General features: G+C 42.7%; 1 protein-coding gene across 3 annotated transcripts in view; it reads right to left on the reverse strand.

Annotated features, from left to right (window-relative positions):
- The window catches only part of LOC134530242 (protein limb expression 1 homolog), a 229,074-nt gene that overhangs the window by 35,573 nt on the left and 177,644 nt on the right, over window positions 1-15,857 (reverse strand). For all 3 annotated transcript variants that reach the window (XM_063364922.1, XM_063364921.1, XM_063364923.1), the window contains exon 2: window positions 15,343-15,506. In XM_063364922.1, coding sequence (XP_063220992.1) covers window positions 15,343-15,506 — 164 coding nt within the window. The remainder of the gene's footprint in view (window positions 1-15,342; window positions 15,507-15,857) is intronic.

The raw sequence follows: 15,857 nt of genomic DNA on the forward strand, positions 1-15,857 counted from the left end.
GGCGGGTACTGGTCGGGCACAAACAGGGGCGTCGTCAGGTAGGCAGGCAGGCAGGCACGAAAGCAGGATTGGCGGTTGCGTGTCGTCTTCCACTACGATCGCCGGCGGTCATCGTCGGAACCCGAAGCTTTGCGTGCTGCTACCCCGGGGTGTATATGGAGAAGTGTGAGGGAGGGAGGAAGGTGATCCTAGCCAGGCCGACCTTGCCTTCCTCAAACCCTCTCCTTCCTCCACCCGACCCGTAAATAAATCGCGACGAAGACACGCGAATCTTGCCCCCCTTCTCCACTTCTCCTCCACGGGCAAGTGAACCGTAATGATCGGGCAATCTGCCCCTCTTCCAGTCGAACGCCTCGAAGGAGGGGTGGATGGGAGGGGGAACCGCCCATAAGCCACGGGAGGCGGACGAGGAAGATTTCGGACCGGGCCATCAATCGAGATTCAGGGGGGAAGCACCCGGGAAGGGGGGGGGGAAGGTGCTGGAACCACCGGATTAATTCCCCCTCCGTCACGACAAGCTTCCCCTGAAACGATGCCCGTTTCAGACCAGGTTTATAAACCACGCGAAGAAACACAAGACTCAGAACTGCAACGCAAGCATCGACCAGCTATCCAACTTCTTGCGTTTCGGCGTGCTTTTCCACCTTCCACATTTGAAACAAAGTGCTCGGAAAAGTTTCATAGATGCATTAAGTTAGGCATATGGAAGGTCACGATTATATACATACACACACACGTGCGCGCGCGCGCGCAGCTACAAGTAGAGTCACACAGTTCCGGAAAGGATAGCTTAATTTATTTGTTGCAATTTTTTATTAGCTAATATTTACACTATTAGCTAAAATAAAATTTAAATTCCAGTTCACAAATTAATCACACTTTCATTACTGTGTAATCCACTCTCCCCACTGGAGCTCGGATCCACAGTGGCTCTTATCTTTGAAAGATGTGTGCAATGGGAGTGCATGACTTGATGTAAGCTTTTGGATATACGCCATTGCTAAGCACATGTATGTCTGTAGAAGAAAACTACAAAAAACCCAAAAGACAAAAAAAACACACAAATTAAGCAAAAAATTGCTGTTGTCAATAGGATATAAACACCACATAATATTCCATAAGAGGAATATGGTCAACAAACAAAGAAAAACAAAGAAAAATGGACTAACAAAACGAAAAAAAAACCACAAACGATGACAGCACAATTTTTTTTTGTCTTTTGGGTTTTTTGTAGTTTTCTTCTACAGACATGCATGTGCTTAGCAATGGCGTTATGTCCAAAAGCTTACATCAAGCCACAGTGGCTCTATGTACTGTTCGTCTCCTACCCCGCACCCCGGTCCCAACACACTGCCTCGCACTTCTCACTCGTCCGCCGCGCATACAACATCGTCCCGGATGCACTGGTCCCCTATGCTCCGATCTTCGCCTGCCATCGACCTCTTCACTTCACCACTGTATCTCTCCGAATATTCGCAGTCATAGCTTCCAGTTTCTCTCGCTCCTCTGAGACCGGTGTCTTATTTCATATACCTGCGTGTTCCTACCCTGGAAATCGTCTCGTAGCCTCCAGAAGGTTCGACCTAACACCCGAAGCTGCGAGAACAATGGCGTTCTAATTACGCCACTTCTCGGCACGGAGCCCTCGGGACGCGCGGAATGTACCAGGCGAGACAGTAAGGCGCCACCCCCGGGCTTCACGGTTGCAGGAGTGTGTGTTTCAGAAAGCAGCCCGCTAATGGTGTCCATGTACTGTTGCGAGGAAGGGGGGGGGGGGTAAAGGATGAGAGAATCACATGGGTCGCAGCGGGGTTTTCCCAAACATAAAGCGCGCTGCTGCAGCCATCGCTCGCCGTTGAACGTTTGCACAGTGAAGGAAACAAACCCTTCTGAAGCAAATTATTGACAAATATGTTTTCATGATAAACACGAAATTACCAAAGTGGCCCGGGTAAGACAATTATGTTTTCTACTGTTCTGCAATATCGTGATGCAGGTGTTGGCGGGGTCTTGCGACATGCGTGCTTTATGAACGACCGTAATTGTATTTGGGTTTGTTGCTTGTGCGGCGTTGCGTCGTTGCGTCCCTGCGTAGTTTAAAACCCGGCCTTAGCAGCACGCACGAGAAGCCATTTTTTTTACCATCGACGAAGGACACCCTGTATAGCACAGAGCTGGGGTGGCGCTAATGAGTCAGTCAACCCATGTTTTCTGCAGCCAATGAATAACGCGCTGCGATTAATTTGAGCTGTCGCGATTAAGTGTAACATATCCCAGAGAGTTATGTTAATTTTCTTCGACAGATTTTTTTTCCCGCGTGCCTTGGTCGTATTATTTTTGAAAAGTTAAAAAAGCAACTCTTTCCTAACAGGGGATAAAATAATCATTTTAAATCACGTGAAAAAAGAATTGTCTTAGGAAAATAGGTAAACTATAAACAAAAGTGCGAGTGAACTTAAGTACGCGCCAAAAATGTAAAACTTATTTGGCATGATTAAAAAAAACATATAGTTAACATAAGACTGGAGATAGCGCTTTGTTCGTGATATTAAAGAGAACCATCAAAGGGGAGAATAAATATCATTAACGCCATGTTTGTTCTAACACAAATTTCTCACCTAACCCTGAAAATTAAACCAAATGGTGGAAACTGCGTTCGCGAGTATCAGTATTAAAACAAAAGAAGGTGCTAGTAATTGCAACTATTAGTGCAATATTAAAAATGTTTTTAAGTAGGATGTCTTTCAATCTGTTTAGTATATGAAATATTTTTCATTCGTTAGAAAATAAACCACGTGCTACGTTGTGTATCTTGCGTTTGAACGAAACTCGAAAAAGAACGTTCTTTGAAAGATTCATTGTAATGGTAACGATTAATTTACATAGTTATTTTGTACACACGCGAAGACTCATGCGTTCTTGACTTCGGCCTGTTGCATTTACGTCGGATGTTGCGCAAGCATTTCGTCACTTACTAAGAAATTTCACCCTCAACGGGCCTAAAGAAGTACAGTAAACTCCCTATTATCCGCGGGCGGAACTCACGCAGTAGGCTGGCATGCGTTGCTATTTTCGTCTCTGTCGCGCTTTGTTTTATAGTCGTATGATTGCTTTTTTTTTAGTGTCTAATGAAGTCTCTGGGTACGTACAGTACTGTATCCTTGTTACGAAGTAAGTACCGAGCACTTATATGTTTACATTACTGAAATGTATTGTATGTTAATCATTCAGTAAAATGCTAAAATTGTAGCATCATTAAAAAATTTTTACTACTCATTGTAACTTTTACTGTACATAATTTTTTTTAGATTTTTAAGTTAAAATTAATGATTTCTTTTTTGTTGCCCATTTTCGGCTCTTTTACGGATTATCCGCGATTTTCACCATCCGCGGTTGCCCTGCCACGTAATTTCGCAGATAATCGGGAGTGTACTGTATTAACTTCAATGATAACGACTTGTGTATAGTTGAATCACGTCGTCCCGCCCCCTGATGGCGACTTCCTCGCACCCTACGAACACGGGAGCGCAGGCGACCCCCAAGGAGGCCAGCGGATATCGCAGCCAGCGCTCCGCTCCGGGTGTGCGACGATCACGCAACCGCGACGGATTCCTGGGTCCGCGTCCTTGCCTCCTCTTCCCTCCTCCCCCTCGCCCACTTCCTCCACCGCCTCTTTAAACACCGGCCTGCGCCGCGCCGCACGCAACCCACCTGACCATAGAGTCGCGATCACGAAGACGTGAGCTACAGCAGCTGTCGCCGTCCGCGCTCTCTTTCTCAATGTTATATTTATACAGTTCTCTACACCATTTATCTATATATCTTGCTCTCTCTCTCTCTCTACATTTATCTCTATGAATTTATATATATATACACAGCAGTTTTCTAGCTGTCGGCGTTGTGGTCAATTTGGCATTTCGGCGTTGTGGTATTTCGGCGCTGTGTGCGTCCCCGGGGTCAGTCACCGGCCAAGTCGCCCTCGCCTCAGTTGTCCGTGGGTCCTAGACACCACCGATGTGGCCCACTTGCTAAACGGCCACGCATGGCCGCTTCCTGCAACTATTATCTCGCACAGTCGGGGTGAAAAATATTTCATGATATTTTGGCGATTAAGTTGTTAAAGTCGGTTGCCGGTCAGAACAAGTTAATTTCCAACTGGGTCTACATTACTTTTTACACCAAGCTTAAAATAGCGTCCTCGAGCGAGAACACAACACCTGCTGCTATCTATCTATCTTCAAGCAACCACTGCATCTCGGACCGTAGGTAGCTTCCAGCTGTGCGATGCGTTTATACGAACCCACAACACGCACGATTCCGCACGACATTCGTTCCGTTTCGTCGGAACAGCTGCAGTAGTTTGTTTTTTTCGAGTTGAGGGTAGGCAAATGTTGCAGGGGTTTTGATAGTAAAAAAACGGTTCTTAAAGTATCTTGGGGGGGGGGGGGGGCAGAAGAAGACAAAAATATCCTTTTTGACTCAATAATGACTGTCCACGTATGAGACTCATGACACAGAGGGCGCGGGGGCAAGGATGCGCGTCGTGCGGGAAACGGAACGCCCGCCGGCGACGAGTGGTATTCATGAGCGGCGGCGGCGGAGGAGCGGACGGCAGAACCGGGCGCAGCTCTGTCGCCACTGACATGATTGCGGCCATTAAAACTGCTCTCCTGAATTTGAAAAAATAAAAATAAAAAATAAATAAAAATAAAAAAGCTTCTTCCCACGCCTCGATGCTTTTTCTCGCGAGAAGGCGCTTTAAAAAGCACCGAGAACACCCCGCGACCTTGGGAGCGGAAACTGCTTCTAAATTGCGGTTCAATAACTCGCGGTGCACTGAAGGCAATCCGTCGACGGTGTACCTCGGGTGCCTTCAGGGATGTTTTAACTGCCCCCCCCCCACTTTATGACATAATTGTAATTGGTCGGTCGGCCCGCGGGGCTGGGAGGTAGTCGTCGCCACGGCTTGACAGGACAGGCTGCACACAGCGAGGTGATCCTGCGGCGTCTTGCAGTTGCCTTCGGTGTCCCCTGCGGTCAGGAATACACCCACGCCCGAACCCGGAATACATTTCTACACACGTAAAAAAATAAATAAATAAAGTTCGAATAGTCGATACCAAAACTCGTAACTATCCACCCCAACGTTAGTCACACACACGCAAAAAATAAAGCGAGATGGGAAAATAAAAATTTATACAAAAAAGACACATAGTTTCACGAAACATATGTTTGGGAAAGAAAGAAAGGTAGTGATGCGTGTTGAGAATGATAATTTAACAGCCCAAACCCCTTGTTATTTACGTAAATGTTTTTAATACAAATAAATGTACCTGGTACTTATGTCCACGCGTTAGAAGTTATACTTGCTTGGCGTGATAAAAAACCTAACTTTAATTATGCATATACATAATTAATAGAAATAATGAAATAAAAGAAAAGAACTGGAGTGATATTATAACTACGGTGGGTATAATATAAATTCAATCAAATTATAAAAACTACATACTCAGAATTCAATATTAATTAATAACGAAAATCAATCAATATGCTAAGTTTTATTCTAATTTATTCATTTTAATTATTTACTAAAAATTAATTTTATAATTTATAATGCAAACAAATTATACATACGGGAACAATCTCCCTTCACTAACACTCCCATGAAAATGGCCAGGAGACTACTAAACCTTCCACAGACACTCTTTTAGCGACATTAGAAGCTTAAAAGCAACCTGACTTCGTTATAGGTACATACAGGAACATAACCTCAATTATAAAAATAAATTTAAAAATAAACTTGAACAAGTTTATAAACAAAATTTATATCACTAATATTCACAATAACAAATGTTTTTAACTATAAAGTGTTAACTGTTTAGTGAAATTCAACTAGATGGAGTGTATTTCAATAAAATTCCTTGTTGAAAATCAGGTCCAAAGTCGACGTTTAGGATTTTTAAATGTCTATTTCGCTTTTATTGGAGCTGTTTGAAATAGTTTATAATTTTCGGTTGTTTCGTGCTGTTATCTGCGCGTAATGGTGGCAAACAACGTTAAAAATTCAGGCAGCGAATTGTAGCTGCGGGCGCAGAAAGCACGTGTCTAGAAATTTTGTTACTTGAAAAGCGAATATAGTTTATATAAGTATTGTTATGACGCTCTGCATTATTTTAAAGAATAATACGTTAAATTTCGTGTTGAGTTTCGTGTGTTGTATTTGCAACATGAATAACATGAGAACACATAAATTTGCTCTTTAGATGTTTACACATCATTGGCGAGTACTGAAATACAGGCTCACAATATTTTTCCTTAATTCCGTCATATCGTAGGCGCGAACTAACTGAAGTGAGGTTGTGAATTTTGTCTAATGAAGCATGCACATACTAATGATAGTTAAAATGGTGCATTGACAATACAATCATTTTCCGTTTATTTTTTTAAAATATATATAGGTTTTTTTATACTGGATTCGTTTGTAATTTTTCTTGGAATATTTACGTACAATTATTTTTCGAAATTAATATTAAAGTTTGATATAGAAACCAAAATGTAAAGATATGATCACGGCATTAAATCTCAATGACTAACTTATTTCCTATAACTCGCCGCGTATGTCTTCCACATCCCCAAATGTATCTATAGCTACGCTAGAGGTGGGTCGAAAAGTATCAACATGATACTTTGTCACTGATACGCGCCTGTATCAGGAACGGCAAACGAGTACACTTGAAAAGTATCAGAGACTTTAGTATCAGTTCAGAATTCACCTGGAACAACACCACGGCCAATGAGCGCAGTACCCGATCGCAGATGACGGTCACTTGGGCGAGCTTGTGAAAGGGGAGGGAGCAGGAACGACGAATAAGGGATAAAGAAGGGAAAGAATGTAGGGGAGGAAGCGCAGGGGAAGGCGTTGAAGCCTTGAAGGAGAGGCGCAAAGCGATATTGTTACAAGCAGGGCTGCCACTCATGGGTTTTTCCAATGGTGTTTGGGTTTCTGGGTTTTTAAATAATGAATTCCAACAATTCTAGGTTTTTTATAATTTTAATTATTTTTATACCTAAAACAATAATAAAGGTAGTAGCTACTGTATCTGTTGCAATATCTGTTTGATAAATGCAAACAAGTCTATGTGTTTCACACACAAAAATACATATAAACACAAAACTAGTTTTCAAGAAGCTAAGTCGAATATTAAATTAGACACATTCTTCAAAGAGGCTTGCAGAACACAAAACCAATGCAACAATTAACCTTCAAACTAATCTTGTAGAATCAGACTCTGAATAAAGACTAACGTACATGATGCAGTTTTATAAAAACAATTACCGGTTTAAAGAATGCAGTGATGGTGTTTGTTTTGTCATGTATATATTTGTAGGTTTTTTTATGATATGTGCTGGTCCAAGAATTACTTATACAGCCATTTTGCTGCAGTGTAATTTTCTTGTATTGGTTGTATTTAACCGTTTTCAGTCTTGTAAGGTAATTAATTGTTTTATATTAAAACCAGTTATGTTTATATTTTTGAATTAGTACGCAAACATTTTCAACGATAGCATTTTAGACGCATCTGGGTTTTTTACCCATGTGTCTGCGTTTTTTTGTAGGTTATCTAGGTTTTTCATGAATATCAGAGTGGCAGCCCTGGTTACAAGTCGTTTTGTTTATTGTCCTACTTCAAAGTACGCTCAGTGCGCAGTGCGTGCACCGTCTCGTTCAATAATAAAACTAATGAAATTTTAATATTAAAAAGTACATTAATACAAGATATAATATTTATATTTGTGCACCTAACAGCTATGAAAATGCAAATAAATTCTCAGTTGACACTAATAACAGATGTAATCAACATATGGACTTTCTTTTTTCGAAAACAATTAGTAACTAGTGTTTTTATAAATTAAAAATTCACGATTTTATCAAAAATAAAAAATAAAAAAACAGATAGGTACATTAGTGAGCATACTATATCAATGTTTTTTCAAATGTTTCTTCAGATTAGTCGATGATTTATAACTCAGTTTTTGTTTACACAAATTACAATTAGCAAACTCATTATTTTCCGTGAAAAAATTCCACACAAATGAAGTCTTTTTCGTGCACTTATCCATTCCTTATTTCACTATAAAGATACTAACTATAAAGCATGACAGCCCGCAACATGGTGATACACGGCCAGGACGAACTGCAGTGAATGTTGAACTGATTGATACTGGTTGTATCAGGCGGGCATGAGAGTATCAGATTTAGAGAATTACCAGGTGTGATAAATAATGTATCAGATTCTCCTTCCGGTCGCACGGTCTGCGTACGCGGAGCTTTGTTGCCTCCTGGGACCGTCTGATACAGAAGTATCAGAGACTTGTAACATGGTACAATGCTGTATCAGTATCAGGTTGGAACAGATACCGAAAATTGCTGTAACAACCCACCTCTAAGCTACGCTAACGTTAATATAAATTATTTCTTGAATTTTTTTTTATATCAAAGAAAATACCTCTTTTAGATAACTAAGAGTATAAGGTAAATAAAAAAAAATCATGATATAGGATCGATTCCAAGAACTTGGAAGTGAGAGTAAAGTGCACTACGAAATAAACACTAACAAATTAGTTTTTTTAATATTTAATTTGGGGTTAAAGTCTTGACGTTGAGTCATTACTTTCGGCAAAACACGACACGCGGACCATGGATATTGTGACAGGATTTGAACGTGGCCCGCAGTTGATTATGGAACAATCCCAGGATTCGCCTGGAGTGAGCTCGCGAATCCAAATGAACTGTAAATCAGGATGGTCGGAACTATTTTAACCCGACTTCTTTGTAATGCGAGCCTTAACCTCATGAGAGTCCCAAAAACGTTAAAAAAATATAAATTGGACAGCTAACTATTATATATATATATATATATTTATTCACATACACTCATATACGTTAAGTATACATACACATATGCACATATATATTTTATTTTTCGTAAAACTAAGTCAATAATAAAGTCTTCTCGTCTAACAGTGTTTAACTAAAATTTAAAATAATGATCTGAATCGAAACGTACTCCAATAACACGTTAGGTACCCGGTAATATAACCCCTCCCCCCCCCCCCCCCCCAGCAGGCACCAGTCCACGGGGCGAAGATGGGTGTGTGTGTATGAGTCACCACCGTCGGCGATCCTAAGAAAGAAGAATGCGAGGGATTCCTGGACGGCTGAGTAATTCGGCTAAAAATGCAGCTTGTCGTCGTCTCTTTGCGTCTATCCCCCCCCCTTCCCCCTTCACACCGGACGAGTGCAAGGGTCGACTGTCGACCCCGAGGCGAGGCAGACTCGACGTCTGGGGGAAGACTCCATTTCACAGACGAGAGGGCCACACCCGAAGTTCATGCTCGCTTCTTTTTTTTCTTCTTCCGTACCACAACAGGTGTATTTATTTGGGGGAAACCGTTTACATGATTTCACAGTATCTTTAATGTAGCTATCCTAACCAAATCAACCGTACACAATGTCTTAAAGTATTTATAATGTAGCTAACCTAACCAATAATTGACCATTAGTTATCATGAGTCGTATATTTATTTACAATGAACAAAAAAAAAACAACCGAAGATGCTCTCTCGTCTGTGAAAATAAGGCTTGCCGACGTCTGGCCAGGCAGGCACTCGTCGGCGGTTTCCGACCCTGAAATGAATGACGCCTTCCTGGCTGTTGGGCATAAGGGTGCCGGCAGTGGCGCATCCAGGAGGGGCTTGACCCAGCTGAGGCTAGGCTTTATCAAGGCAAACACTAAAACAATAGTGGACTCAGATGGTTTTGGAGGGGGCTTCAGCCCCTTAGCCCCTCTGGATCCGCTACTGCGTGCCGGGTTCAATTCAAAGTCGAGTCGCGCAGTTTCCACTCGGAGGGTGGGGAGGATATCTTTCCTGGTTTAGGACTATATGCTTTTTGTTTTTTCCCTTCTCCTTTATACCGCGGACAAATCTACATATGTTCAGAAATTGGCGTTCAGCCTACCCGGGCACACACACGGTGCGCAGAGCTTCAGGAAAAAACAACGCGATTTCAAAACTACTCGAGATATCCGAGTGGAGTCTGCTTACGAAAAGCATTTAAGAGTTCGCTGAGGACCGAAAAGTACTTTTGATTTCGGATTAAGTTTTTATACTGTATTTTTAGAAGAGTTAAAATGGCTAAAAGGCGTGTTTTCAGGGTGATTTTTAGGCCGTACAGATTCTTGAAAGCACTTAAGGTCCTTGCATTACACCTTTATCTTTATTTCTCGGCCATATAATGTTACGGTCACCGCTCAAATTTCACAGTTATCCTGTGACAACCAGAAGACTGCGCGCCAGTTGAGCGCTAGAAGCACCAGCGAGCGTCGCGCTTAATCATCCCCCCTTACTAACAAACATAAGCCCCTGACGAGGCGGGCCCCCTTAAGGACAGAATAATTTTTTTCAGCATCTCCATAGAAACTACAAAGACGTGTTTTACTGAATCAGCACTGACGTATAACAGCAAATAATTAATATCATAATTTGTGATTCGTCAGCGTGTTTTTTTTGACGTGACAACGTCTAAAAATTCGACGAACGCCGGCTGCACGCAAGAAAAATTGTCCCGTTACGCTGTGTCCCGTTACGCTCATTGTACGCTTGCGCCGCATCTATCTCTCTTCCACTCGATTAGATCAACCATCGATTTGACGTTTTTGAGGCACATCTTGAAACACTCCCAATCGTTTCCTACTTTTCCTATCATCTACCTATCGTTAATCGCTGGTGTAGCCAGAGCCACCGCACGGAAACTTGTCCCCAGGGGGGAATCAGGGACAAGGCGAGATGCGCGCAGTGCCAAGGTCTGCACTGCGCCAACTATAGAGAGTGCCAAGAGTACAAACGCGAGAACTGACATCACCTCCCGCACCAGGAAAGGAAGGAGCGAGAGCTGCAATCTAAGCGCGCAATGCGCGACAACAAGCGAGCTGCAGAAGAAGTTAAATAGCAAACATGTATAAAGGTTAAAGTTAAAATACACTGTTCGTTAAAGTAATAAACATATTTGAATTAATGAGTGCAAATAAAAGTAAATTTATCAATTAAATTGTAGCTTTCATTTCACTCCTTCTTTGTATCCATATAAAATAGTGATAATTCAATAAAAAAATATTCAATTTTATTCATAAAAGTATGCATTCATTTCATCAATGTTTTGTTATGACGTTGTCACGTTGAACTATCTTCCGTAAACTGACTTTACAGACAAACAATATTTTTTTGTTTTGTGATGACGGATGCGCTCCTGGGCACTGCGCACGGACCCGAGGGAACTAACACTCAACGGGAGGGAACTATAAATAAGGATGGGTCACGGGTTGACCGCGCGGCCCAGCTGCTACGAGCGCGGGCGCGGGACCAGCACACCTGTTATTTCCTCGGACGTCAAGTAATTTCACGGTCGTCGCCGCTCTGGCTGCCGGCGGTCACGTGGGTCACGTGGTCCGTGCTTCCCCGGGTCATTGTTTGCGCCCTTGCTGCGTCAGGTGCGATACACGAATAACAATTACCGCAAAAAAAAAAATTGGTTGTATGTAAAGTCGGTTTACGGACGATAGTTTAACGTGACAACTTCATAACAAATAATTGATGAAATGATTGCATACTTTTATGAATAATATTGAATCATTTTTAATGAATTATAACTATTTTGTATGGATACAAAGAAGGAGTGAAATGAAATCTACAATTTAATTGATAAATATACTTTTATTTGCACTCATTAATTCAAATATGTTTATTACTTTAACGAACAGATTATTTTAACTATAACTTTTATACATGTTTGCTATTTAACTTCTTCCAATCTGTGTTATTCTGTTAAGGATAGGACGATGATAGGAAAAGTAGGAAACGAATGAGAGTGTTTCAAGTTTAATGAGCCTCGAAAAAGTCAAATCGATGGTTGTTCCAATCGAGTGGAAGAGAGATAGATGCGGCGCAATCGTACAATGAGCGTGACGGGACACCGCGTAGCGGGACAATGTGCGTAACGGGACAATGTGCGTAACGGTACAATGATTCATCCTTTTTCGTGGTCGCAGCAGGCGTTCATCGATTTATTAGACGTCACGTAAAAAAAAAAAAACTAACTAAAAGTCAGTCATGGGGACTGTTCGACAGAAGTGAAAACTTAATATTTTGTTTATAAACGTGTAATATGAAATCATATCTACGTCCAATGTACGCAAGAAAATTATTTTGGTGTTATATCACTGGCATGTCGGTGACGCGAACCCATAAGTTTTGCCCCTACCAATAATAACTTTAAATCTAAAAATAATCAACATTATCTCTAATAAATCAATAACCTGACATTTCAAGAAATTCACATCGTAAATAAATAAACAATAGGAAAAAAACATAACCTCAACTTAACTACCTACTAAAAAAATATCCAATTCTCGCAATATGTACCACACAATAACGTTAAAATTACCTTGGAAAATAAAGATAAAATAAAAAACTTGTTTCTTTAAAAATAGAATAAATTAAGTTTTATCCTTGAAATATAAAAAAATATCACGTCACGTGACCATGTCGATGACGACTTACATGAATTTACTCCCTATCCAAACCTTCCTATAGACGTTTTCACTTCAATAAACTGTGATATTAATTTCTTTCTTTCGGGAGGGTCTAGGTCAGCGATAACCAACTGGCAGCCCACCTAAACTATATACATATCAATAAAGCAATATTATCAGGTAAGCTGTCGTGTATTAACTGTCTTTGTTTGCATCCGTAGAATATTTTATCAGCAGACACTGTGATACAGAAAAATTACATTAAAAGTTTTGAATTAATGAAAAATTTTATCATGGTAATTCTTCTTACCTAGATTTACAGTTTTTTTTATTTATTTTTGTATAAACAGTAATATTTTTATGAAAACTATGTTTTATTTCTTCATCAAATGCCCACTATTGTTATTTATTACCTAATCTACAGAACAATAAAACACTAAAAATTGTTGTAGGCAAATTAATTTTTATTCAATATTTATTGAATAGTTTACAAAATAAAATCTGGCCCTCAAATGAGTATGGTAGGCAAGTACTGGTTAAGGTGATAGCAACTAAAACGAAAGTTGGTTTGGTTAGGTCCTAACCGTTAGGTCAGGTACACAAAATTTTAAAATACTATCAAATCGCGCAAAATTATTTTTGAAGTTAATTAATTGCATGCAAAGTTAAAGGAAACTTTTTATTACGACAAGTAAACATAACTTGTAACGCTCGTACATATGTACACGCACCCATTATTTCTAATCCTACCACGAAGTTGCACGAGCGAGCTTAGGATATGTTCGAAACTGATCGAGAGTGAGTGAAACGAGGGCTTTCCGCAGTCACGAGATATTATACTAAAGACTGAAAAAGACCGCGTGCAAGCTGCGCGAAAGATAATATTTTGAGCCCAGCTGTGAACTGCTTTTTTCTTCCAAAAATTCCAGTTATAACTATGTGTAATGACGAACACAGTTCGTGCATTGGTGAGGTTATTAAATATCAAAGCTCAAAGTTACCCCAACAATGAGGGGTATTACCAAATGTGACCGTGCCATGGGGTATTACCAAATTGTACAATGTTTCCATCCCAATAGTATGCATACACCAGTGAGAGTTGTGCCATCTTGTAGAAGTATCTGACCATGATAAACAGCTAACACCAGAGAAACTTCATCACACAGTAGTGGAAGGAAAGTTACCAGTATGTTATTATTTAGAATTAGACTTTCATTCAAGTTCCTCTCTTTGGAGGCGACCTGAAGCGAAATTAAAGCCCGCTCCTAACCTTTCAATCCCCACTCTCCGGTAGTGACATTCGAGTGTCAATCCTACCTTTTCAATCCACACTCTCTGAAGCAAATTTCGGGGACCACTCATACCCTTTCAATCCCCTCTCTGGAAGCGACCTTTGGGGCCCAATCTTCACCTTCCAATCATCTCTCTCTCTCTCTCTAGATGCGATTAGCGAGACAGCTCTTAACCTTTCATTGTCCTCACTCTGGAAGCGACATTTGGGGTCAGCTTCTTCCCTCTCTAATTTTATTGAAACAAACTAAAATAGGCAGGGCTGAGCAAGGCAGGACATGGTTAGCCGGGACAGAAATAAACACTGTTAGAAATTACAGTAAATTTACGAGCTTTCAAACCTAGAGTTCTTCGTAATTTCATGTAACCGAATCTTCGTGGAAATTACCCCGTTTTTTTGTCTTCCGAGTAGGATGTTTCGTTCTAAACAAAAGTAAACACACGCATGGACAAAATAAGAGTGTTTTTGCTGTAGACTTAACGAGTTTGTGAATGTTTTGTTAATTACCAAGTATATTTTAGTGGGTTCATGTTCACAGTAAGTGAAATCAGTTTCCGTAAATTTATCCGTAAAGATCTTCATACATTTACGAAGCTCCCTTGATAATTTGTGACCAGCGTTCTTCGTAAAATGTAGGTGAAAATTTAAACGGTGCAGAGCAGGGCAGGGCATGGTTAGCCAGGGCAGGGCACGGCAGGGCAGAGCAGGGCATGGTTAGCCAGGGCAGGGCATGGCTAGCCAGGACAGGGCAGGGCTAGCCAGGGCAGGGCATGGCTAGCCAGGGCAGGGCAGGGCAGGACAGGGCAGGGCAGGGCAGGACAGGGCAGGACAGGGCAGGGCAGGGCAGGGCAGGGCAGGGCAGGGCAGGGCAGGGCAAGCCAGGGCAGGGCATGGCTAGCCAGGGCAGGGCAGGGCAGGACAGGGCAGGGCAGGGCAGGGCACGGCAGGGCAGGGCAGGGCATGACTAGCCAGGGCAGGGCATGGCTAGCCAGGGCAGGGCAGGGCAGGACAGGGCAGGGCAGGGCAGGACAGGACAGGGCAGGGCAGGGCAGGACAGGGCAGGGCAGGGCAGGACAGGGCAGGGCAGGGCAGGGCAGGGCAGGGCAGGGCAGGGCAGGGCAGGGCTAGCCAGGGCAGGGCATGGCTAGCCAGGGCAGGGCAGGGCAGGACAGGGCAGGGCAGGGCAGGACAGGGCAGGGCAGGGCAGGACAGGGCAGGGCAGGGCAGGACAGGGCAGGGCAGGGCAGGGCAGGGCAGGGCAGGGCAGGGCAGGGCTAGCCAGGGCAGGGCATGGCTAGCCAGGGCAGGGCAGGGCAGGACAGGGCAGGGCAGGGCAGGGCACGGCAGGGCAGGGCAGGGCATGACTAGCCAGGGCAGGGCATGGCTAGCCAGGACAGGGCAGGGCAGGGCAGGGCAGGGCAGGGCAGGGCACGGCAGGTGGCACGGGAGACGGCTCCTCACCTGGAAGCTGCCGAAGCACGAGCCGCCGGGCAGCGTGACGTAGCAGACGTAGGGCGGGCTGGACGCCGGGACCGACTCGTAGATGACGAGGGCGCCGTTCTTGAGGTCGGCTCCGCGCGCCTGCTTCATCTGCCAGAACTCCTGCAGCGCCTCCACCACGTTCACTGCGCATACACGCCAACAGCCTCGTCACCCTCGCGAGTCGCCAACAGATGTGTGACATCTGAACTTGGTAACGAGCAAATTCATATGTTCTCATGTTGCAAGTACACTTATAATAAGAAACTCATACACGGAATGTAACGTATCGCGCCACCCGCCACAGATGGCAGCACCGTGGTTACAACTTTCCGTTCCATGCGACTTCCGTTCCATTCACAAAATTACTCTTACCAAATGCCGTATACCAAGAGCTAACTAAGATGTTACACATCAAAAAACATTGGACTCGCACTCGGAAAGACTCGGGTTCGAATCCCGTACAAGTCATCCGGAATTTCGGTTACTTCGTATTC

The sequence above is a fragment of the Bacillus rossius genome, chromosome 3, assembly GCF_032445375.1.
Source record: "Bacillus rossius redtenbacheri isolate Brsri chromosome 3, Brsri_v3, whole genome shotgun sequence".
Lineage (NCBI taxonomy): Eukaryota > Metazoa > Arthropoda > Insecta > Phasmatodea > Bacillidae > Bacillus > Bacillus rossius.